This window comes from Anoplopoma fimbria, chromosome 12 (genome assembly GCF_027596085.1).
Source record: "Anoplopoma fimbria isolate UVic2021 breed Golden Eagle Sablefish chromosome 12, Afim_UVic_2022, whole genome shotgun sequence".
NCBI classification, from domain to species: Eukaryota; Metazoa; Chordata; class Actinopteri; order Perciformes; family Anoplopomatidae; genus Anoplopoma; species Anoplopoma fimbria.
The window spans coordinates 4,886,087-4,911,927 of record NC_072460.1 but is presented as its reverse complement, the minus strand read 5'-3'; the positions used below and the strand labels follow the sequence as shown (position 1 = coordinate 4,911,927).

At 41.9% G+C, this 25,841-nt stretch overlaps 2 protein-coding genes across 6 annotated transcripts in view; both read left to right on the top strand.

The window, feature by feature from the left end:
- Window positions 1-1,580: 1,580 nt before the first annotated feature.
- LOC129099672 (ral GTPase-activating protein subunit beta-like) lies at window positions 1,581-23,010 on the top strand. 5 transcript variants are annotated; one of them, XM_054609007.1, is made up of 31 exons: window positions 1,581-1,709; window positions 2,412-2,632; window positions 4,097-4,299; window positions 4,449-4,615; window positions 4,712-4,898; window positions 5,167-5,298; window positions 5,431-5,609; window positions 6,843-6,994; window positions 7,977-8,220; window positions 9,697-9,898; window positions 10,032-10,199; window positions 10,311-10,425; window positions 10,638-10,785; window positions 10,924-10,988; window positions 11,111-11,255; window positions 13,131-13,252; window positions 13,885-14,067; window positions 14,283-14,431; window positions 15,596-15,783; window positions 15,916-16,019; window positions 16,180-16,332; window positions 16,478-16,540; window positions 16,986-17,195; window positions 17,463-17,621; window positions 17,763-17,931; window positions 18,564-18,686; window positions 18,797-18,933; window positions 19,053-19,161; window positions 19,340-19,418; window positions 20,214-20,362; window positions 20,724-23,010. In XM_054609007.1, exons 2-31 carry the CDS (start codon window positions 2,456-2,458, stop codon window positions 20,915-20,917), a joined length of 4,575 nt encoding a protein of 1,524 aa, XP_054464982.1. In that variant the 5' UTR covers window positions 1,581-1,709; window positions 2,412-2,455; the 3' UTR covers window positions 20,918-23,010. The 5 variants fall into 5 exon arrangements, with proteins under 5 accessions (XP_054464982.1, XP_054464981.1, XP_054464980.1 ...); XM_054609006.1 differs by having other exon boundaries at window positions 1,581-1,677; window positions 16,177-16,332; window positions 20,724-23,009; XM_054609005.1 differs by having other exon boundaries at window positions 16,177-16,332; window positions 20,724-23,009.
- Window positions 23,011-24,162: 1,152 nt separating this feature from the next.
- The window catches only part of prex1 (phosphatidylinositol-3,4,5-trisphosphate-dependent Rac exchange factor 1), a 77,185-nt gene continuing 75,506 nt past the window's right edge, over window positions 24,163-25,841 (top strand). The window contains exon 1 of the mRNA XM_054608830.1: window positions 24,163-24,615. Within this exon, the coding sequence (XP_054464805.1) occupies window positions 24,472-24,615 (144 nt within the window). The 5' untranslated portion in view covers window positions 24,163-24,471. The remainder of the gene's footprint in view (window positions 24,616-25,841) is intronic.

Genomic DNA, 25,841 nt, shown 5'->3' with positions numbered 1-25,841 from the left:
GATTAATATTGAAGACATCCAAACTATGAAGGAACACATATGGAATTATGTGGTAAACAAACAAATGCTCAACAAACCAGAATATGTTTTATATTTTAGATTCTTCAAAGTAGTTGAATGAGAAGGTGTGTCCAAACTTTTGACTGGTACTGTAGTTCCTATAGAAATATAGGGTTGGTCTTAATAATTTAACAAAAACTGCTGCACCAGATGGAAATATGGCACGTCAACAAACTTTAAGACAGCTTATCTTAAATGATTCTACATAATGTATGATTTCTCACCTAAGTTTATCTAACTTCTTTTTGATTCTTTGATTTATAGTATTTTGAAAATCCTGTTACATCTAGGGACTTTAATCACAGTTCCTGAATACCACGCAGATCGTGAAGAGATGTACAGTAGCAGTCAAAAGTCTGGACACACCTTCTCATTCAACTACTTTGAAGAATCTAAAATATAAAACATATTCTGGTTTGTTGAGCATTTGTTTGTTTACCACATAATTCCATATGTGTTCCTTCATAGTTTGGATGTCTTCAATATTAATCTACAATGTAGAAAAAAAAAGAAAAACCATAAAAAGGTAAAAACCATTGAATGAGAAGGTGTGTCCAAACTTTTGACTGCTACTGAATGTTTAAGTGTTAAATAGCGTTATAGGTCGTGGCCCTCAAAACAAAAAACTGGGTCAAGCTTTTAATTTAGACTTTTATTTCTGTTTTGAGTTATTACCAATTAGCCTCAGTAGGATGTGTCCATATCACTAATTACATTTCATCGTGGATTTCAAAAGGGCAAAACAGTATGACAATATAGTGACAGTGGGACTCAGTCTGAGACTTAATGATGTGAAAAATGAGACTTTCATATCATGCTAATATATCTGTGCAGCCTACCAGGGTGTAGTATTCTCTAGTAAACAAGCTGCATTCATTCAGTGCAGCTGTCTTTTTTTTAAGTTAATTAATGGGTTCACTTAATCATCTATTGTGATTTTAATATTCTGTAACTATATATTCTAAACTACAGTGGGCTAATTAATGTAAATAAAAATAAAAGATTGAATGAGAAGGTGTGTCCAAACTTTTGACTGGTACTGTAGTTCCTATAGAAATATAGGGTTGGTCTTAATAATTTGCACCAGATGGAAAATATGGCACAGCAACAAACTTTAAGGCAGCTTATCTTAAATGATTCTACATAATGTATGATTTCTCACCTAAGTTTATCTAACTTCTTTTTGATTCTTTGATTTATAGTATTTTGAAAATCCTGTTACATCTAGGGACTTTAATCACTAATTAATGTAAATAAAAATAAAAAATTGAATGAGAAGGTGTGTCCAAACTTTTGACTGCTACTGTAACAATTGTAATTTATCAGAGCATATATATTTTTTTCTCAGAACATTTTTTGTAAAACTAAACAGTGGCTTATATGAAGATGTTGTCAATATATCCACACGAATAGGCGCAAATAAGGATTTTCGGACGGAGACCAGGAGCACTTGAACGCAGCATTGGGTCCGCTGCAGTTACCGCACCGCACCAGCAGGGGGCGACAACCCACGCATCCGGTTTCCCGTCAGCTCGTCCAGCCTTGACATTGCGAAGATGGACGCTGTTGTGGTTCAGACCTGAATACATAGAAAGCAAACAACTGCGAGTTTCAGAGGTCTGTTATGACAACATTTCCAGTGCGTACAGGTAAATAAACCCCCCCTGTGGATAAACATTAGCGTCTCTGCAAAGTTAGGCGGCTAGCAAAGTGACAGCTAGCTGGTTCATGTCAACGAGCGGGGCTAGCGAGTGTTAGCTCAGCCAGCTAGCTGCAGCGTAGCGTGTGCTAACCCGACTAAACACACGTTACCATCAGCCTCTGGTCTAACACAGAGACACACAGCCTTGTTACAGCAGAAACCAACAGGTAATGCCATCAGCGAGACCAGGAAGAGGGTTTGATGTCGATGCAGGCTAATGCTAGCTAGCTAGCTAGCAAGCTAATCCTTTGCAGAAGCGTTTCCTGGTTGTGGTTTCTCGGACACACATAGTCCTGGACTGTGTTGTTTGAGCTTACAGGGCATGCAGCTAGTGTGTGGTGTATTAATACTGTTTAATATCTCTGAGAGGAGAGAAATCACATAAAAAACAAGGCTGTTTTCATGTCAAACTAACCTTATATAGTTTATGTTACAGTCAGTGTTAACCAAGTTAAAGTGATACTGAGTGAGTGACATTTAGTAGCTCAAAACTGTCATCACAAAGAAGTTTTTCTCTGTCATCAGGGTTACACATGCAACTGTATTGGTAGCTAGATGTCATCTATGTCACATAATCCTATACCTGGTTCTCTGTCCATTCATCTTTTTTTTCTCTCTAAATTGACTTAAAGGATTTGTGTGTCCGCAGGTGGAGGCAGGATGTGTGACTAGAGCGCAGCAGACTTCAGCAGCATGTATTCTGAGTGGCGCTCGCTGCAGCTGGTGGTGCAGAGTGACCAGGGCCACCTCAGTGTTCTGCACTCCTACCCCACCAGCGTGGGCACCGAGGTGGCAAATGCTGTGGTCAAGCCTCTGGGCACGGCCGTGAGCCCTGTCGCCACAGAGAACATCCTCAAGACGGACAAGGAGGTGAGGCACACTGTCGTACTGTCGCTCGATGTAGTCTGACGTTTTGTATGTCATGTTGATGCCTCGAAGAGCCTGTCAGCTGCAAAAACGCATTGCCATAAGATGTATTTTAGACAGATTTGATGGTGCTACTAGTTTCTTTTGAAAAATTCAAGTAAGAACATTCATTTCAAGATATTTTTGCGTGTAGTTCGGACTGGACGAGATGGAGAAACTCTTATAACACAATATTTTGGACCAAATACCTGGATAGAGTCATACACAAGTCTAAACATTCCTCTTCGGTGTGTCATGAGGTTTGCACACCTAGATTGCACAAAGACAAATGCTTTGTTGAATTTGTGATTTCTGTTATTGTGTCATGAGGTTGCACACACAGCAGGGCAGGCGTGATTCCACTCTATGGGGATGATAGTATTTTGCCCAGATGTAATGCTTGACATTCAAACAAAACAAGTACATTTCTTTATCCCATAAGATCAGAGTGCTTTTTTCCCCTCATGCTGTCAAAGTCTATTTAAGTGCCATTAGGCAAACCCCAGTTGGGCTGTCTATGTATGTCTTTTACTCAGGAGTGTCTTTGGTGGAGCTACTCCAGCGTATAAAGGAGTGACTGTCGGGGTGCTACAGAGATAGCTTCTCCTTTCTCTGCAGGAGGTTTAGGCCTCACTTAATGTTATGACAGCACAGGAAGGGATGTGAGAGGAGCTGTGTTGGGGCCAAAATATATCAGCAATATTTTTCAGGTGAACCATAAATCCGAAGTGCTGCTGTTGCTTTGATTGTCACGCCATTCTGAGGAAAGCGCTTAGATACACCTTCCTGTTATTACTGATTCACAATGACTTTTCCCTTTTCATGAATATTATTCAAAACACTACAGGAAATGAGACAAAATATTACAGGAAGCTTTCAAGGGAGGGCTGTTATGTAGGCTTTTACTGAAGTATGTAGCTGTATTATGTAAAAATATAATTTTGGATAAGGACACATCTTTTGGGACTTTGTTTCAGATCATGGGGAAGTGATTAAATGGGACATCCGCTGTCTTTACTGTCATGCTTGATGGCTTTACGCCAGTGTTCAAATGTAACATTAACTGGAGAATGATGATCTGGTTTGTCATGCATCATTTGACTTTTGAATGTCCGGTCTGGTTTGAGTTAGCAAGAAATTACATAACGTGATTTTGAGAGGCAGTGTGTTGTTATTGCCATCCTCATCTGGCTTTAAACCTTTGGCCTTCCTTGTTATGAGACAGTAAATCAGATGTGCTCAACTCCTCGTGCTCACTCACTTGATATAGAGCAGAGAGACATAAAGGAACTGTAGAAAATAATGGCAGAATATCACACTGTTGAACTATGTTTTGGGAGCTGTTGTCGCTAAACCAAAATGTCAGTCATGTGTCATAAACCAATAACTTAGAACTTATTGAAATTCACACAAATTGATGGTTCCTAGGTGAAATGGACCATGGAGGTGCTGTGCTATGGCCTCACCCTCCCCCTGGAGGGGGACACCGTCAAACTGTGTGTGGACGTGTACACAGACTGGATGATGGCCCTGGTGTCGCCCAGGGACTCTATGCCTCAGCCTGTGGTCAAGGAGCCCAATATGTACGTCCAGACCATCCTCAAACATCTCTACAACGTCTTTGTACCGAGGTACGTCAGCAACGTTCACAGATGAGCCTCTATCTCTGGCATACAGTGTATCTCTGACTACTGATGTCACTGACTGCTGTTTTCTTTACTCTTCCCCTCCTGATTTCCTCTTTAATGCCTCATTTCAAACTCTCTGTCTCCCCCTCCAGGCCTGAACAACACAGTCTAAACCACATCAGGCTCTGCCAGCAGGTTCTGACTGCAGTCCAGAAACTGGCACGAGAGTCCGTTTCCATGGTGAGGGAAACCTGGGAGGTGCTGTTGCTCTTCCTGCTTCGCATCAACGACACATTACTTGCCCCGCCCACGGTTGGAGGTACGACCTGCCCCTGTCCTACACAGCTCCTCCTGCTGTATTTACTTTGCTGTTAATGATGATTACTAAAATCAACAATCCCCTAATATCTTTCAGTTGGGGTGGCGGAGAAACTGGCTGAAAAATTGATGGCAGTGCTGTTTGAGGTGTGGCTGCTGGCGTGCGCCCGCTCCTTTCCCACGCCACCTTATTGGAAGACGGCAAGGGAGATGCTGGCCAACTGGAGACACCACCCTCCTGTCGTAGAGCAGTGGAGCAGAGTGGCCTGTGCCCTGACCTCCAGGTTAGAAAGGAATCAACTCAGCTCCATCTTGGATTTAGTGCTGGGAAAGGTTGTTGATTGGTTTGATTAGACTTAGGATAGTTGGCTTGTCTAACCAGTTGTACTCTTGAGTCTACAGTAAGGAAAAGCAAAAGTTAACAGTAGTAGTCTCTGAAGTAGGGAATATATTAGTGGTTGTATTAATGACAATAGGAAAAACAATAAAATAAACGTCGGTATTCTCTACTGAGTTTGATCTGTACATTCCTGTCTCACTCCTTCAATCCAGGCTCTTGCGCTTTACCCACGGACCGTCCTTCCCACCCTTTAAAGTCCCCGACGAAGACGCCAGCCTGATCCCTTTAGAGATGGACAGCGACTGTGTGGCACAGACGTGGTACCGCTTTCTCCACATGCTCAGGTGCATAAACCATCACTTTTCTGGTGTCTCACATGACAAAGAGATGTCCTCTCCCCATCTAACTAACTCTAAAGGACACCCATTTTCTTTTTCTTCATCTGTGGATTTGCCTATTTCTCTGTTCGTCTCTAGCAACCCGGTGGACCTGAGCAACCCTTCGATAGTGAGCACCACTCCAAAATTCCAGGAACAGTTTCTCAACTCCAGCGGCTTGCCTCATGAAGTGGTGCTGCATCCTTGTTTGAAACAGCTGCCCCAGATCTTCTTCAGGGCCATGAGGGGCATCAGCTGCTTAGTGGATGCCTTCTTAGGTAAGAATGGAAAAGAAAAGCTCAGTCAACGGGTCATTTAAGAGGGAGTGTTTTTTGCACATTTTAGCCAAAATACTACAAAACGTGAACATTACATGATGTTGTGTTTTCACGTTTTTAAATGTGTTGTTTTTACCCTCTAGGCAGCTACCTTCTTCAGTTAGGTAACCCCATCCCATTCAAAATGCGGTTGCTGTTGTTATACGTGTAGAACGGACCGACTTTCCAAGCCCTTCCTGCTGTACATGCAAAAGAGATGCTACTTTGACTAAACTAAAAGCAGACAGTGTTCTTTATGATCTCAATACATTTTCAAGTTGTTCAAAGGACATATTCATACTGTAATAAGATCAATGGGTCATGGAGGGTAAGAAAAATACACCAACAAATCTAAAATGCCCATTATGTTAAGAAAAGGTTACAGAGAAGTGTAAAATATAGTAATTTAGTAGTTAGAATGGTAATATGCACTGAAAGTAATTTAAACAATTGACAGCAGTTCCAAGCTTTCATTTCTAATAACCTGTTTACTCCTTTCCAGTTGTTATTCTGGGCAGTACTCCTCATTACAAAATCAGGATAAAAATGTCAGTCAATAATATTTGTTGAAAACATTTGAATAGAAACATGTCGGTGTGATTTTTTTCTCTTTACACTGTAGGTGTCTCTGTTGAAAAGAGAGACGTACGGGAGAGGGTGTTCACTTTTTGCCCAGTGCTGCTGTCACATGGTACAGACAACAGCTGATACATCATATAACGCAATGGCCGTATTACGGAGTGCTCTATTCATTGGTGGTGATGACATTAACAACTGGGCTCAGTATTGCTGTAGCAAAATGATACGCTGCAGACATTCAGATTAACCTACAAGATCATCAAGGAGGGGGGGTCTCTTGCGGGCGCCAAAAGTCAATCACGATGAATTCAAGTCAATTAATGCTGATTCGTGTCTAACCATCGTCTTGCATGTCTACGAATGACTTCCGTTTATGATCACGTCACAGACTCTGAAGCTACTTTCTTTTCTCTTACATAACATTAGAAATGGGGAAATTGGCTTCAATGATTCCATTTAACCATACCAAGTTCTGTCCTCCGGAAAAGTAGGGGGATGAAGATTTTCTTTCTTTTACTTGTTTGCTAATCAGATTTTTTTTTTTTTTTACTCCCTGCTTATGAAGGGAAATACGCCAACTTTAGTCCCCAGCTCATTTTGCCTTCCTGTCAACAGGTATATCTCGTCCCAGAGCTGACAGTGCTCCGCCCACCCCGGTGAACAGAATGAGCATGTCTCCGCCCCCCTCCATCACCAACACCACGCCCCCTCACAGCCGCAAGCAACGGCACACGGTGGTCAACAAGACCACAAGCAAGAGTTCAACTGTAAGTTCAAGCATTACGTCAAACTGTAACATATAGTAAGTGCAGACTTAGAAAAGTTGGTTGTACATCAGGCTGTACATCCGTCTCTCTGGTCCGTTCTGTGAACAAGACTTCTCTGGAACGCTTCGACTGAATTTCTTCAAATTTGGCACAAATGTCTGTTTGTGACCTAACAAAAAAAACAAAACATTGACTCAATAATTCATATGCTAATTCTGAAAATTTAACGACAACATCTGATAGGATAGGATGTTACAGTGATGACTTTTTTGACAGACGTGGATGCAAACTGCAACAGGATTTATTATTTTTATTTTTATGGTTGTAGAACACTATTTGCGGTTGATCTACAGAAGGAACAGGGCTTATATATTGTGACACATTTTGTTGCCTCTACAAAGATATATTTGCCAACATTTCTATAGAAGTGAGTGTGTGTATCAACTCTCCTGTCATTCGTTTTGTCCTACTTGAAGGTTCTCAATTTGAAAATCAGAGTAGAGGGATTGCCTCCACGTGGCTCTCAACAGAGCTATGCAGATGGAAGCAACTGCAAAGAACATACAGTGGTTACAGAGCTAACAGTGTTAACATGGTGGGGGGAATCGGCAACAATGCCTTCGGCCGGAGTTATCAGCAGTAACCACCATTTGAGCTCAGCGCAGTGCAAAGCATCGGCAGTTAGCACACACAAAGAGACTCACATGCACGTGTGATGGTAGCGGCTATGCAAAAACAGGTTACAACACTCACAGAAGGAGAGTGACTTTATTCTCTGCTCAGGTAGACATTAATTCACTATATATCTATATAGATGTATATAGCAAATAGTTGTTTGCTGCTTAATTAATGCTCTGAATGTAGAATTCAGACCATTTTAAGCAAGGAAATTTCAAGAAATCTTCTTTTCATCTAATTTGTCTGTTAGTTTCATTCGTCATGTTGTCAGCAGCCTAATCAGATATCCCTCCCCACCCTGCAGGGCAGTGGTAGTCAACCAACCAAAGCATCCCAGCAACAGCAGCAGCAGCAGCAGCAGCAAAACTCATCCTCCCCGACCCTGCTGTCCAGTCCCAATCAGAGCAGTTGGGAGACTCGGCCCCTGCCGGCCCCGGCTCGGCCGAAGGTCAACAGCATCCTCAATCTGTTCGGCCAGTGGCTGTTCGACGCCGCGCTGGTCCACTGTAAGCTCCACAGTGGCCTCAGCCGAGACCCCAGCATGACCGGTAAGACGTGAGGCGATGGTTTATAGCGTTTCCATTGATGCATGGGCAGGTGGGTGTTTCGTTGCCGTTTATCAGTCGTTTTTGTGGAGTTCTCTGTGTTTTTGGTGTCTGTTATTTTATTACTGTATGTCTTTGGGATATTCTTTCCTTTTTTTCACCATTTTCTCTTAAACTTCTTTGTGTGGGTGGAGGGCTTGGTTAGAAGTGGCCTGGTATGAGATTTCCATCAGATTCTAATTCATTTACATCTACCAACTATTGGCTAGAACTACATATAGACTATAATCATATGCCAAGGACTTCATACAGCCATTTTATTCACAGCACATACAGTACTTAGTGTTTGAAAATAAATTTGGCTCCTCATTGGCTCTCCATTTATTTTTCTCTTTTTGGTGTAGTGTCCTGCATGTGTCTACCATGTCTTATTAATGTTAAAGAGTTGTAATGGGTCAAAAGTCATGTATTGAGGACAAGAAAAACACAACACAATTCATGCCTAATATGAATTGATCCCAAAATATTGGCTCTGCTTTGATTTTGTGTCTCTCCACTATTTCTGTTATCTTTCAGCCTCTTTTATCCAAATTCTCCTTTCTTATAAATCTTGTAAGTAGGAACGGCAGCTTGTTTTCCCTCACTTGATTTGCGTTTCTTGACAAATCTTCCCCGCTTTTTAGTTGAGTTTCCTCATGATCATCGCCATTATCGCCATTGTTTTCTGTTTCCCACTGCCTGTCATACATAAAAAAGTCCACCAGCGTTGTATCAGCGTTTCTCCGAAGGTGATGGAATGGGTTTCACCAACTGACCACTTGTCTCGACCATAACGTTGCCAGTTTGTGACGACGCCACCCTGTTTTTTTCAGTTCTCATTTTCTTTTCCTTTGGGTCACACTAATCCTTATCATTTCGTTTCAGACCCCTCAACTTCAGCATTAATGTTTGGTTTTTTTATGATTTCCTTTTGTATTGTTGGTTCACTTGAGTTTTGATTTTTATTGGTTTGGTGCCTCAATGCATGAAGTGGATGTTCTGTACCTTGAGTGACTGTCATATACGTGCAACAGAGAGGGAGCTGACACAGGGATTTTGCTTTGTGGTCTTGCGGCTGAAAACATTTTATTACCAATGCACTAAACTCAGTCATACGTTGGGCCAGTTATAGGTAGGACTTTGACGGCAAACTCTTTGTGTCAGAGTTCCCTTTTGAATGACTTTTAAATGAAGTGAGCGTGTGTTTACCGTCATTTAAGTCTTTATGCTCTTGTTGTGATAGCGATTAAGTGTCTGCTTTATGATGCTTTTTTTTTCCTTCTAATTTAAGCTATGTTTCCTTTTTTTGTTTTTTTATTGTGGTGTGCATATAGCAGCTACATGTCTTTGTTTGCCTGTTTCTCAAAAATGCATGAATACTGCTGACCATATTACAATTCAGGGTCCTTTCATTCTCTTGTCTCTTTGCACCTTCTACAGCGATAGCCACTCAAGTAGGTCTGGAGCTGAGAAGGAAGGGTTCCCAAATGTCCACCGACTCCATGGTGTCTAACCCCATGTTCGACGCTAACGAGTTCCCGGAGAGCTACGAGGCGGGACGAGCCGAGGCCTGCGGGACTCTCTGCCGCATCTTCTGTAGCAAGAAAACCGGAGAGGATATTCTGCCTGTTTACCTGTCCAGGTAGGTCTTTTCTTTTCAAATTCTGACCCAAACTTACATCTGCCTAACTGCGAGCGTTTGGATTTAGTGTTGTTGACTGTTACGTTTTTTTTAAACTGCGACGGTTTGAGCATTCCACTTTCTCTTTCTGCAGGTTCTACATGATCCTGATTCAGGGTCTCCAGATCTCTGATTTCATCTGTAGACCAGTTCTGGCTTCTATCATTCTCAACTCTTCATCTCTTTTCTGTACTGACCTGAAGGGCATCAATGTGGTGGTGCCATACTTCATAGCTGCGCTGGAGACTATTGTACCAGACAGGTTAGACTGGTTCTGGATTAGTTACCATGTTTACTGTGGATAACCTTCTCAGAGCATTAGGATTTTAGTGAGATTTCTTGAAGTACATGGGATTTGTTTTATTCTTAACAGGGAGCTGTCCAAATTCAAGATGTATGTAAATCCTACCGACCTGAGGCGAGCCTCTATCAACATCCTGCTCGCAATGCTGCCATTGCCGCACCATTTTGGCAACATCAAATCAGAGGTAATATCTCTTGTATCTGTATATTTTTATTTATTTGAAATCCTCCACTTGAGTGCAGCATTTAGTATGTTTCTGGGTTTGCAGTGTATGTTTTAATCCCTTTCTTGTCACCGCAGCTTTTACCTTAGCTTAGGCGAAAAACCTTTTTGTAGCATAAAACCACTTAACGTTAAAACCTTTTGCTTCTTTGCCATGTTGATGTTGTGCTTTAGGTTCTGCTGGAAGGAAAGTTCAATGAGGAGGACGGATGGCCTCATGACCAGCCCGTGTCTTTCCTGTCCCTGAGGCTACGTCTCGTCAATGTCCTCATAGGAGCACTTCAGACTGAGACTGACCCCACCAACACACAGCTCATTCTGGGTATCTGCTGATTTAATTATTGTACCTCTCCATATTGTTTTGTGCAGTATTTTGCTCACTTTAACCGTTTCCAGACTGTTTTAAAGTTTATTATTAAATGCATTGTTTAATTATTGGCCTCCCCTCCCCCTCTTTTAGGAGCAATGCTAAATATTGTTCAAGACTCAGCGCTGTTGGAGTCCATAGGTGCACAGACAGAAACAGTAAGGCTCAGATCACTGCTCTGAACTACCTGTGAACGATTAACACGTTACAAGGCTTGAAGCAGTGTGACGGACTGGACATCTAGATCGCTGTGTTTTTTGTTTTTTTTGTGTGGTGGTAGGGGAGCATAGACGGGAGCCACATGACGGTGAGGAGTCAGAGTCACAGCCGCACCAACAGTGGCATTAGTTTCACCAGCGGGGGAAGCACGGAGGCCACCAGCCCGGACTCTGAGCGCCCCGTCCAGGCCCTGCTCCGAGACTACGGTAAGACCCATGGCCGCTCCACAAAAACTAATATCCTCGCGCTGGCTTAGTTAACACGATAGCGCCGGCTTTGGTCAGAGCCTGTATACTGAGTTTGCTAGAACATTACGTCAAGTGATCGGTGCGTACTTGCTGAGCAATGCAAAAACATGTAACTTGTTGAATTAACACATTTGTTCTTCATAGCTAACGTGGTTAAAGTGGTATGCAGAGTTAAGAAGCGTTGGGTAAAATGCCTTTGTAGGTGACGCCAACGTTATTTGCTGTGATGCCATGCTGTTGTACCGTTTGGAGTGTCTGCTGATTGCCTTTTTTTCACTCTGTAATTGACTGTTTGCTTAATCTAAAGCATTTCAAAGATTTTGTCTTTTCCTCGGTAGGGCTGAGCTATGTTGGGCTAAATTAATGTTTCGGACATAGTGATTTTTTTATTGTTTTAATAACTGATAAGGGCAAGTCTCATTTAGTTCTGGCCACAAGTTAGCTACTTTCACATAACAGTGTGCAGCTTATGGGTGACTTTGTCCAGCAGGAAATGAGAGGGGGTTGGGGGGGGGTGTTCCGCATTGTTCCTGGTTACATTGTGCTGCTCAGTCCTGGACAGGAAGAACAAGACTTGAGAGTGGGGCAGGGCTCTGGAGACAGTCGTTACATACGCTGCAGCCAACTCGGCATGCTCATCTTGAGAAAAAGAAATCTGAGTCAGAGCTACATCTACATACAGAAGCCCGGACATAATGTAATACCTAGTGTGTTTCTACATCCTCCGGTTCTTAAGATAGTAGAAACTTTGAAATGGATAGTCTGCTTGAGAAAACATGACTTTGGATTGGATAAAATAAACAACAAGGAAGGTTATGAGACGGGGGGGTTATGGGATGAAAATAAATGGAACCAGGCAGAGGAAGAATTTGAAGCCTTTACCTAAGGCTCTGTTACTTACACTAGTTATACCTTTTTTATGGGAAATACTCAGGCAACTTTACACTTGTAAAGACACAATTAATTAAAAAACAGTTTTAAGCCCTGTCATTTGTGGTGCATTTATTGGATCATGTAAGTAATAGAGGGTAGTATTTTCATTTTCAACCTGGACCCTGTTTCAATGTTTCTGTATAAATGACTAATGGGGACAAAAGCAACACTTTTTCAAAAATGCTCCTCTTTTGAATAAGAACACTGCAGCCGTTAAGATGGGGCTGCAAAATAATCCTATCAGGCAACTCCTCACCGTCATTATAGGTCCATTTAAAGTGCTTGTCTTTGACACCGACAGGCTCAGATTGTTATTATAATTGTCTGATGACATTATCGACCCTACATAGAAATCTAACAGTTTTTTCTTCCACTTTTAGTGGATGTACATTGACAGTAAGGAGTTGCCCAATAAGATTATATAGCAGCCTGTTTAACGGCTGTCAGCTGCAGCGTTTCCCTCAGTACTGTACCAATTAAAACCAATAGTTGTCCTCATTAGTCACTTAAACACAAAAAACATGGGAAGATAGGGTCAAGGTTAAAAAATATACCAAAGTTACCCTTGAGTATTTATTTTTTTTAGGCTTAGGACCTAATATATTTAGTCTGTTTGCTGATTATATCGCACATAAGGTTTTATTTTATTTCAAAGTCAAAACTTACTCGCTCAGCCCTATTCCTCAGCAGTATGTCCACTATCTATATTTCAGTCTACATTGTGTGCTGTAAAGTTTTCAGTCTCTTATTTTAATGCATGTTTTCACTATCTAATAACCGGGCATGCAGAACATGTTTCCTGTTTCCCTAGATACCTTAGCTGCATTGCTTGAATCCTGCTTTGCTCTGTTCTTTGCGGTGTTTGGTATTTCGCGGTGTTATATGGTCTAGCTCTTCCAGATACGGCAGCAGGCCTGCTGGTGCGCAGCATCCACCTGGTCACGCAGAGACTCAACTCCCAGTGGAGGCAGGACATGAGCATTTCACTGGCCGCCCTGGAGCTGCTGGCCGGGCTTGCCAAGGTAAAAGTACAACGTCGGAACGAACAGTACAGAGTGTAACTCAGTGTAACAGTCTCCAATCATCACTAGTCTGGTCCCAGTTAACTAGTGCACTTCCTGCCAAAATAACACAGCCTAGCCTCACAGAAAACAAAACTGATGCTGCTTTCAGGTGGTTCAAGACTACTTCTAAGTCAGAAAGTTGATCCATATGGAATCGCCCTCAAACTGTCAACACAGTACCACATAGTACCAGAAGTTTCTGGATAGAACCTGCAGTTTTCCCTGCCTGGTAACGGCTGTACAGCCTTTTCCGTTTAACTGCTGCACCTGTAACTCCTCTTAGTTTAGAAGAGTGTAATAGTAGAATTTGTAAAAGATATAGTAGTTGGCTATTAAATGCAAATATCTGGCACTTGATGTGACAAAAATGAAGAGTGTTGAGTGGCAGCAGGTGGAAAAGCCAAGGGAACAATTATATCTTTAACTGTAACTTCTATTTAAAATCACAAATAATCAAATGTGCCATAATTGAGTAAACCAAATACATACGCACCAAAACACACAAAAACTTTGAACGAGTGCAATAAATGAAGATTTTCTTTGCTTATTAATACATGTTTCTGTACTTTCTTTGTATATTTCTCAAACAGGTGAAGGTGGGAGTGGACTCTGCAGACCGTAAACGTGCTGTCAGCTCTATATGTGGGTACATTGTGTACCAGTGTAGCCGTCCAGCTCCCCTTCAGTCCCGAGACCTCCACTCCATGATTGTAGCTGCCTTCCAGTTTCTGTGTGTGTGGCTCACAGAGCACCCTGACATGCTGGATGAGAAGGTACATTTAAAAAGACAAACTAAACTTTCCCTCAGATATGTTGTTTGTTAAGAGAGGGATCGATTTTTTGGGGGGGAAGTAAAATCAAACTTCTACCAAAAGCATACATAAAACTGGATACCTTGCCATTTTTTTTAAGTCGACGCCTCATGTATGTGGGAAGAAAAATGTTTACTCCTTCTCTGAGATTCGGTCCCTTTTTCTTTCTGGATCAGGATTGTTTGGTAGAGGTGTTGGAGATTGTGGAACTGGGAATCTCTGGCAGCAAGTCCCGACAGGAACAGGAAGTGCGACATAAAGGGGAGAAGGAGCACAACCCAGCTTCAATGAGGGTGAAGGACGCTGCCGAGGCCACTTTGTCCTGGTGAGATTCCTGAAAGTTTCTACAGTATGAATCTAAAACTACAGTTTGGTAATGTCAATGTAACACTTCATAACAATCTGCACTTACAGGCACAGCATACTTGAAGTGTGTTTTTTGGTTTATCACGTTATTTAAACCAACTCTTTTCTGTCAAGAATATGTCCTAGGCCATTTATTGAGGGGAAAAAGAGAAACATTCTTATTTCATATTTGTCGGTGTCTTGTCTGTGAATATACAAGGAATGCTGTTTGGTATTTGACTGTGTATGTAGACTGAGAAGCCCTCAAAACATTTTGCAATACGTTTTTAATGTGTGCAGATATCCATTCTATCAGCTCGAGCTATTTGATATTTCCTGCGTCTTATTTAGGATAAAGCCAAGTGAAGCGATAGTTATCCTGCATTTGCAATACATTTTTATAAAACAGTAACCATCACCATTCCATCAACAGTGTCATGGTTACATCCAGACAGAAGTGTATGACCCCGGCACAAAAAACCATGAACTGGGAACCGCACTGTGACGTCTCCTCCTTATCCGCAAGAATAGACACTTATCTAGATCTGCACAATGGCTGTTGACAAGTTAGCAAACAAATGTCCATTGTGGAAAAGCGCAGTTTTACTGCTGATGCTGTTTCGTATGCTAAATACCCTGCAAACTGACGCTAGGTCATTTGGCTAGTCAGCTGTAGCAGTCAGAAAGAATCCAGAACTGCTTGCCATGACCCAGATAGCCAGGCACACAATAAACACAATCTAAAAAAAATCTAATGTAGCTTTTGTCAGGCATCGGCTAACTGGCCTCCCAGACAATAACTAAAGAAAAACGTAGTTCAATCAAATCATCCCAATACTAAAACATAGCTGCAAGTTTCATCTTTGGATATCGCCCCCAAAATGTTTTTTTCTTCTTTTCAACATTAAATGTCATTAACATTAGCCAAATATTTGAAAATCACTTTTTTTCAAATTTTTTGACTCCAAAAAGAAATTTGTAACTTTGTATTTTGTATGTTTTAGTCGACTAAATTATGTATTTGTTCTATTTTTTCCTGCTGATACAGTGACTTATGTTCCACAGCTTTTCTGCTGAACCTCCACACAGCACACAAGTAAAACGTGCTGTGCGTATTGACCTAGTTTGCGTTGGTGTTCCCCAGTATTATGCAGGTGTTGGGGGCCTTCCCTTCGCCGAGCGGAACCGCCTCCACCTGCAGCCTGCTGAATGAAGACACCCTGATTCGCTACGCCCGACTCAGCGCCGCAGGAGCCAGCAACTTCCGCTACTTCGTCCTGGACAACTCAGTCATCCTCGCCATGCTGGAGCAACCTCTCGGCAACGAGCAGAGTCAGTGGCTGAACATTCGCCCTTTGGCTTAATACAGTTGTTTTTTATGTACAAGAAGAGACTATATCAGTGTTACAAGCACTGGTTACGTAAAATGAATTAACCAACATGCCATCCTGTTTCTCCATAAAGACCCCAGTCCATCAGTGACGGTTTTGATCCGAGGGACTGCTGGCAGACATGCCTGGACCATGCAGCTCTTCCACCAACCCAGAGGGGCTCGGGCCAATCAGAGGGTGAGATCACATCGTGGTTCACCGCCTCACGAAAAAAGACGACAATGCTTAACCGACATCAGAAATGCTTAAGTTTTGCTTTTCGTAAAAACTTCCACATCGGTTTTTGCTGATGATAAACTCTGCTCCACGTCTGTTTCCTTCTCTCCCTCTACAGCAGGTGTTTGTTCCCGAGGGCAGACCAACACCCAACAATGGCGTGGGCATCAAGTACAGCGTCAAGCAGAGGCCCTTCCCCGAAGAGGTGGATAAGATACCTCTGGTGAAAGCTGATGTCAGTATTCCTGACTTGGATGACATTGTCAGTAAAGAGGTGAGATGCCCTTCCTGTCAATGATCTTGTATTCACATTATGACTCATAATTGAACTATAAATTATTAATAAGATTGTTGTCATGGCTAAACTAAAGCCTGCAGTAAATAAATCACTCATACTGTTCGTTATCATACAAACTCAGGTGGGTTGTATGGGCTGGCAGGATGATTCCAGCCACAATACACTGAAGAGTAATTTCCCACATGTAAGTTGTTGGAGAGTTGAAATTCCACTTGAGTGTCTCTCGGAATAAAGGGTCAAATCATCTGGTTTGGTGGAAAGCATATAAGGATCTTGGATGGTGTTCAGTTTCTTAATCCAGTACAATACCCTAGCAATCATTTGTAGCTTTTTTTTACTTGAAAAAATATGGTCTGAAAAATGAACACAGAGTTTAATCAGAATGTTTGGGGCAATTGTACTGGATTGGATTGTACGGGTTTAGCTAGTAAAATGGTTTCTCCAATGAAATGTTTGATACCAATGTTTGAAATCAAAGGTGCACACACAGCTTTGCAAGGTGGACTGTGGGACTTGGTCTTTGTTGTGGTCATGGTGAATTTATACAATCATGTGTCTTTCAACAGCCACAGCCACTAAAATTGTTTTTAAAAAAATGGCCCCATCCTCCTCCTCTTCTTCTTTCTCAGCTGGAAGTTCAGCATGACAGGCTACGTCTTCTGATGACCAAGCAGATAGACTATGAGAACACCTTGGAGCGGCACAGCGAGGAAATCTGGAAGTCCAAGCCTTATCCCGACCCACTGACGGACTGCAAACCCCCTTCACCCTCGCAGGAGTTCCAGACAGCGCGCCTCTTCCTCTCACACTTCGGCTTTCTGTCTCTGGAAGCGCTCAAGGTTGGTGATCAATATTTGTGCGATCATGGCTGGTGGGAAATTCTCTTGGATTAAAGCTGCAAAAAGCATTTTCTGCCAATAACAAATCCTCCAGCTACTCATACTTAACTTAAACTTTTGCATTTTGATTCTAGTTAGGATTCGACTATATTGTATTTGTAATGATACTGTAATATATGACGTTTTATCATATATATTTATTGATAGTATTATTATTGTTGATATGCTTCATTTAGAATGCTTGTGTATTCGTTTTATACTTGATAGGAGCCCAACAACAGTCGTCTACCTCCTCACCTGATTGGCCTGGAGTCATCATTGCCAGGGTTTTTTGATGACGTCAGCTACCTGGACCTGCTTCCCTGCCGACCCTTCGACACCGTCTTTATTTTCTATGTGAGGGCCGGACAGAAAAGCAGCCCTGAGGTGAGGGAGTTCAGAACAGATTGTGTATAAAATGGCAGTATACTGTATAACGGTTGACAAATATCCCTTGTTCGACTGTAATGTGTGTGTGTGTGTGTGTGTATATAAGATCGACATCGTCATTTTGCTCTCCGCAATCAGATACTGAGGAATGTGGAGTCATCGTCAAGCGTCCAGCCCCACTTTCTGGAATTCCTGCTGTCCTTGGGCTGGCCTGTGGAGGTGGGACGCCACCCAGGGTGGACGGGACACCTGGACACCAGCTGGTCCCTCAACTCCTGCTCCGACAGCAACGAAGTACATCAAACAGGTAAGTTCTAAGCTCACAACTGAATCAGCTTTAAGGAAGACTTTGGAGGAATGCACATCATGGCTTCTGTTATTTATCTGCATGTTTGATAATTAAGTCAATGTTTGAGCCCAAGCTTTTCTTATTAGGGCGTCATCCAAAAGAATATAACATGAGGAAGAAAGAGTACACCTGATGCCACTCTCATGGAAAAGTATTTGTAAATGGCTAAAAGAACAGGGTGTATGTATATCCTTAGAAAGAAAAACCCTATTCTATTAATAAAGAACAAGAGCTTTTAAAAAATAAAAGGATGAGGTCCTTTTATTTATTATCTTGCATGTAAAGACTTGGAAAGTATAAAGATGATTGGCAGGATGGAAGCCTTGCATTCCTTTGCTTTATGTTGACTATGATGGGATGAAACTGGACATAGGTGATTACTAATTGTAGAAACATTTTATATTCATTCAATTATTTTAATTTATATATTTTTTTTAATTTTATTGTTTTATTTCTGTTAATTCTATATTTTTTTATGTATTTTTTTTGTTGTCTTGTGTATGTTTGTATACCTATATTGTTTATGTTTCTTGAAAATCTAAATAAAAAAGGCAAATATTGAACTTTTGATGTTTTTTTTCCCACTGTAGAAGACGCAGCTACTCCTGAGGACACGGGAGGTTCGGTGTTCAACGGGGAGAAGAAAGTTTTATACTACGCTGACGCTCTGACGGAGATCGCCTTCGTCGTTCCGTCTTTGACAGAAAACTCTGGTCAGTATTCACTATGTCTGAGTATGAATCGATAGATACCGTATAAGATGAACACCCAGTGAGGGATTCAGGGTTGACATATTTGCCGTTTGATCTTTGTTGCTTCCCAGAGGAGTCATCAGTGCACAGTGACTCCACGGTGGAGGCAGACACCAACACAGAAGTCATGCCCGGTTCACTCAAACAACCCAATCTCACCCTAGAGCTGTTCCCCAACCATTCTGAAAACCTGGAGTCTGCCAAAAAGGTAACGTTTGGCTCACGTCGGTGAACCTGAAGTGCATGCTGACGCCACTGATTAGGATTTACTGATTTTCGAATTGTTTTATTTGCCTAAACTCACCGTGTGTTGTGCTATTTCTGCAGCTGAGTCCTTTGGTGAAGACAAAGAGGTCATCGACTGGGAAATCTTTCCCACCGCTGGGTCCTGAGACGAAGGTGTTTGTGGTCTGGGTGGAGAGATTTGATGATATCGGTAAGCACATCATTTATTCTATCTCTTTTTTTTAGCATTTTCTCTTGAGCTGTCAGTTAGTTACTCCACATAAAATAGTTTAGTAAAAAGTTTTCTGTAGCCTTAAAAGGTAGCTGTTAAAAATAAATGTGACCTATGAATTGAGGTACCTGAATGTCACTGTTTTTGTTGTTTTTAGAGAACTTCCCCTTGTCTGATCTCTTGGCGGAAACCAGCACGGGCTTGGAAGCCAGCATGAGCAACAGCACTTCCTGCAGGTATTCAGACGTTTACATTCAAAGCACTCTGTGTGCTGCCAGTGTGGAGAACATATGGTTTGTGAATTGGTTTTTGTCAGGTGCAAAAAAGAAAAAGAAAAAAAAAAACCTTTCTGCTAAACATCATGTGCACTCACTCGCATGCAGGATAACGAACACACACAGTGCAAAACAGGAAGCAGAACATGCAGCGCGTGCAAAGGCAGGCATGGAAAAGGAACTGTGGCAGAGCTGTGACACAGTTACGACTGTGAAGTGACTCATAGAGAAACTCGTTTTTTGTGAAACCTTATTATGCAGATTGTGTTGTAAAGACTGAGGATAGATTGAGGCTTGTGGTCAGTGGCCTCAGATATCAAACAGATTTAAATGGCTTGTGTTTAACCAAATTAACAATGATTTGTTGTCTGGATCTGTGTGATCTGATCTGACAACATGACAACAGTTCATCTGATTAGTGACTCATTCTCTGAGCGGGCGGGGAATCCATGAAAGATAATTGATGCTTGGCATTTGTAAAGATTGCTAATTGAAGTTTTTTTTTTTTTTACTATTTTCAAGCATACAAAGAAGCTGTTTTGTGCAATTAAAAACTGAAAACAGCATCAGAGGAGAAGTCTAGTCAGACGTTACTGAATAAGGTCTTTATGTGAAACTGTGGTGTTTTTATTGTGTTTTGCATTGTGCCAGCGTTTGTCAAAAATGATTCTATTACATATTAATTTATTGTTGTAGTTTGTTGCAAATCACCTACGTCATCAACCTCTGTGTTTTTCTGAATTGTTCCCGCTGCAGGTCAGGGTTACTAGAGAAGGACGTTCCTCTGATCTTCATCCACCCTCTGAAGACGGGTCTCTTCAGGATCCGGCTGCATGGAGCCATGGGCAAATTTGGCATGGTGATTCCCCTGGTGGACGGCATGGTGGTCAGCCGAAGAGCACTAGGTAACGGCTCCTACGGCATATTTATCTCTCCTTGATGCTGATACATAACTTTACCCTGAAAAACATATTAAACCTCATTCTGCTCTCATTGCATTTGATGCCACTCTTGGCCAGCAGGTGGCATAGCTGCAAGCTTTGTTTGATTTTGACTTTGTCCCTATAGTCAAAGCAGTTAGTTAAACGTCAGAATGTCTTTCCCTCCCTTATTTGTCATCTTCATTACATATATCTCATCAGAGGGTGTTGTGGCTCATCAGTTGTGAAAGGATTCATCCATATCACTTTGCAAACAGTCTCAAAAACGTTCCCATTTCACTGCTTTGGCCTGACGAGCTCCCGTGTTTATGTCCTCCTCCCTCAGGGTTCCTCGTGCGTCAAACGGTCATCAACGTGTGCCGACGGAAGCGCCTGGAAAGTGACTTGTACAACCCTCCTCACGTGAGGCGGAAGCAGAAAATAACAGAGATCGTCCAGCGTTACCGCAACAAGCAACTGGAGCCCGAGTTTTACACCTCACTCTTTCATGAGGTGGGGGAGGGGAAGCTTCACCTCTAACCCTTCCTCCCCCCCCTGCCCTGTCCTAACACTGGCTCACACAAGCACACACAACAACAACAACAACAACAACACACACACACAGAAACACACTCTTATCCTCTACTCATATACCATTTACAACTGTGCGTGCATACACAAACAAACACACACACACACACACAGAATCTTTATATTTATACTGTACTGTTTTGTTATTTATATGAATACATATATCAACACTGTCTGCCTTTGACTCCGAGAGCAAAGTGTCAAAAACCATGCCACGGTGGAATGCGCTGGGTTTCTACGTCGCAGCCACTCGCTGAAGATTCAAACGGCTGAAGCTCGGCAGTGACTGTCTCTTTTCATTTAAGGTTCACGCTTCGTGGCAAAAAGAGTTCCTGCTCGTCATTAACTGCAATACAATAGCAACACTGTTGGCCTTTCTGAAATTGTAAAATAGCTTAATCCTTTTGAACCCTGTGATACAAGTGGATTTCATGATGGTTTGGTAATATAGGTTGTGACCAAAATCCAGATCTGCACATCTGTTTTTGTTTTAATCAAACAGATTCAGGGTTGGGTTTTTGCCAAGGAGATAAACACGCAAGCATTATAAAAAAAATAAAAAAAACTTTTGTAATTTACACCGCTGCTGCTGCGTCGATGCAAGTGGCTTGAAGAGAACAAAAGAAACGATCGAGAGCGTTAACCCATGATTTCATTCTACAACAAATTGTCATCCACTGCTAAAGTCTTCCTCCTCGTGCGAAACACGCATTCGGCCATCGCAGCAGCTCCCTGAGCACGCTGATATTTTGCCGTTTCTATATTTTTTATTTGCCGGATGATTTATAGGACTCCTGCGTTGTATTACTGTATGCTGGTGTCACTTTTGACACCTGCGCTCGTTTCCTTTGCCAGTCTGAAAGTCGTCCCATCTCACAACAGCCACTGCACTGTTTGTTTGTTTGTTTGTTTGTTTGTTTGTTTGTGTGTGTGTGTGTGTGTGTGTTGTGTGTTTGGCCACATTTATGCTTGTTCAGCCAGTCAAATCATTTACACTACAAGGTGTCATAGTGAAACCTAAAAAAAAACAAAAAAACATCCACGCCATTTAAAGATCAGTGAATTTTCTGAAGACATAACCGTAGAACTGGTTTACTCTTAACGCTTGGTAACCTTTGAGTTTACTGATAAATGAGAGTCGTTACAGAGCTCCTGGAGTTTGCACTTAACGTTTGCAGGGCTGATATGAAATGACCGCAAAAGACATTTTAGGTTTGAAAGAGAATATTGAACTTGCCCATAATATTCAGTTTGCATAACAGAAATGTGCAGTTTGGACTTCACACCTTTTTTTTTTTGTTTGTTTCACAGTTTCTCTCACTTTTGTTTACTCACTGTACTTCTGGTTTTGATTCGAGCCTGTAACAATGTGAATTTATTTATCACAGCGACGAAAAACAGGGCAAACACCTCTAGTTTCTTTGTTATAATGGAAAAGTCTTAATGCACTGAGCACGTTTTATGTTTATTTTCTATTCCCTCTTGGTTACCTTACATGTCTTTTTGTATTCTGGTGCATTTTTGAAAGAAACCCCCTGCTGAAGGAAGAGTTTTATCTTGCGAACTATGAATGAAGACGGAGGTGCCGTGGAGTTTTTAACCTATCATGTCTAATCGTGCGACTCACTTTTTATGACAGTGCTTTGTGCACGTGCCTTTATTTTGGAAGGAAAAAAAGTACATTGAATATGCTTCAAAAACTACATACAATCAGTCATACATTGTATCCTATGTTACTCCTCTGATGTTTGATCATATTTAAAGATTTGCCATGTACAGAAGCGGAGGATGATATGTAAATATATGATAGTGTAAGGCATTTACAAGTTGTCTGTTGCATTCCGCATTCGAGAGACAGCGAGAAAAGTTGTGTATGTATGCAATTATGTGTGGGAGCATCACAATGGTTATTGAATGTAACATGCATCAATTAAAGCTATTATTGACATTTTCATTTTCTCCCATTCCTGATATTTGCCTTGTTGTTAACAGGATGAATCTCAGTCGCTTTGATTAGTTAAAAACCAAAATTACACTTGAATAAAATGGAAAGGTTTCCAGTAACTCTCTTATGAATACTTGCAGCACAAACAGAGTCAATGGGGCGTTAACGGTGGCCTGGTGCGTTTGAGTGCAGTGAAACAAAACCGGATATTAAATTGATGTAGCCGAAGAATAATAGTAATATATGTTTGTATTATACCGTTAAAAAGACAGCTGTTTGTTTGTCACATTCGCTGTGCTTGTCGTGCCGGCGTCCACCAGAGGGCGCCCTCCTCTCAAATGACACAGCTAAGGTTCACTACAGGTGCTGCTGTGACAGGTAGGAAGCCTAAATATTGATATAACTTACACAATATACATATACAGTAGCAGTCAAAAGTCTGGACACACCTTCTCATTCAACTACTTTGAAGAATCTAAAATATAAAACATATTCTGGTTTGTTGAGCATTTGTTTGTTTAACACATAATTCCATATGTGTTCCTTCATAGTTTGGATGTCTTCAATATTAATCTACAATGTAGAAAATAAAAATAAAGAAAAACCATTGAATGAGAAGGTGTGTCCAAACTTTTGACTGCTACTGTATGTTTAAGTGTTAAATAGCGTTATAGGTCGTGGCCCTCAAAACAAAAACAAAAAAACTGGGTCAAGCTTTTAATTTAGACTTTTATTTCTGTTTTGAGTTATTTCCAGTTATCCTCAGTAGGATGTGTCCATATCACTAATTATGGATTTCAACAGTGGGACAATATAGTGGGACAGTGGGACTTAATGATGAGAACAATTAGACTTTTTAACATCATGCTTTTATATCAGTGCAGCCTACCAGGGCGTGTTCTTCTCTGGTTCTAGTAAACAAGCTGCATTCATTCACTGCAGCTGTCTTCTTTTTTTACTTAATTAATGGATTCACTTAATAATTAATTGTGATTTTAATATTCTGAAACTATATATTCTAAACTACAGTGGGCTATTTAATGTCATGTATAAGCCGCAATGGCCCTCACTACAGATGTTTCTGTTTGTTATTGTGTGTGTGTGTGTGTGTGTGTGTGTGTGTGTGTGTGTGTGTGTGTGTGTGTGTGTGTGTGTGTGTGTCTCTGGCGCTCCTCCTCCCTCCTCCTCCTCCTCCTCCTCCTCTCTGCCGTCTCTCCACTCCTCACTGATCTCCTGTCTCAGCTGCTGTTGCGGCCACACAGCCCGGCTCTCCGCTCGTGTTTTTGGGGTGGTGGGTGTGTGTGTGTGTGTGTGAAACTTTATCTCCACTGTGCGTGTGCGTGTGTGCGTGTGCGTGTGTGTGCATTGCGCATTTTTTGTTGTTGTTGTGGGGGGGACACAACTTGCTGCTGCGGGGATGGACTGAAGCAACACAAGTGGACAAAGTGTGGATACTTTAATAATAACGAGGAGCGTGTTTCTGCAGAGAGAGAGAGAGACACAGAGAGACACAGAGAGAGAGAGAGAGAGCAGTGTCTCTGTGGGTTGAGATCCCATCATGGAAGAGGACGACGGGCATCACGAGAACGGCATCCACGCCACCAGGGACTCGGACCGGCAGCAGCGGCTCCGGCTGTGCGTGCTGACGGAGGTCCTGAACACGGAGCGGGACTATGTGCGGACTCTGCTCTTCCTCCAGTCGGTGAGTGCTGCCGGGATGAATGGCAGTCTGCACTCTTTGATTCTGCATGAATACAAATGCATGGAGTGGAATATAAACTTAAATACCCCCCCTCTCTCCACACTTTTTTTTTTTTTTTTTTAAACCCCCACCACGTTATTTTGGTGTCTAAACATGCGTCAGAGTGAGACACACCATCTCATCTGCAGGGTTTTACAGCTTTTCTTTTTTTTTTTTCTTCTTCTTCAAGCAGACGTTAATTGTCAGCTTTATTCTGAGGTTGCAGCCTGATGGAGATGTAGATGTAGCTGCTCAGCTCAGCTCCCAATGAAAATATGAAGGTTTTGTTCCAATTTATGGGGGTTGGGTCATCATTCACACCTCTCCATTGTGTGTTAAAAGCTAAGGTTGAAGACAATCAAAGGAGAGCTCAATCCACACTGGCTTTGCAAATATATTGATATTCATGAGCATCCAACACCACCACCACCACCACCACACACACCTCCTCACTTTCCCTGACAGAGATGAGAAACCATCTCGACACAGCTACTCATTCACTCTCTCGTTGCACATCAGCTGCCTTTGATGAATGAGCAGCGTCCTGGTGGTTTAACACACTCCCCCCCCCACCTGCAGGAAGCTATTCACTACATTTGTCATTTGTCCTTGTCAATTTTTCGTTGTCCGGTTCTCCTCCACTCATCCTCGCCCTGTCGCCTTGTCATCCGGGGTCACTTGCACAGTGCAGGTGACTTCTGCGTCCAGCTGTTGCCAAGTCAGTGCCTTTTATTATTATGCTATATACTCCTGGCTGTAAGGAAAACCTCTATTTTTGTCGCAACATTGTCAAAGGTCAGGGTCGGCTACCAAACACAACCCTCCAGCTGGATGGGATTTAGGTTCCTCTTACTCGCTTTGCCAACCCCCTGCTGACTCAAAGGATTGTCATTTTTTTGTACGTGCTGTTTCTTTATGAACGTGCCACTGATTCTGTACATTTTTTTGAATTTCAACATCTGGCAAGCTTATGTCAGACACTGTCATGGTTCTCTCTTTGTCTTGTGCTGTCACGTGTTAAGGAACTTCCTCAAAGTTCTTGAAATAGTTCAGTTTGTCCGTTCAGGAGGTTCACAGTAACATTATCTTACGGACTTCAAGTCAGTGATGCATTTGCTTTCTTCAGATTATCCCCCCGCATAATGTAGTCATGAGATACTGATGGACTCCATTTCCACAACAATCTC

Coding starts and splice junctions, on each gene's coding strand:
- LOC129099672 (XM_054609006.1), top strand. CDS start 2,456: ATGTATTCTGAGTGGCGCTCGCTGCAGCTGGTGGTGCAGAGTGACCAG. Junction 4,616..4,711: donor TGCCCCGCCCACGGTTGGAG/GTACGACCTGCC, acceptor AATATCTTTCAG/TTGGGGTGGCGGAGAAACTG. Junction 17,622..17,762: donor GACAGAAAAGCAGCCCTGAG/GTGAGGGAGTTC, acceptor CTCCGCAATCAG/ATACTGAGGAATGTGGAGTC.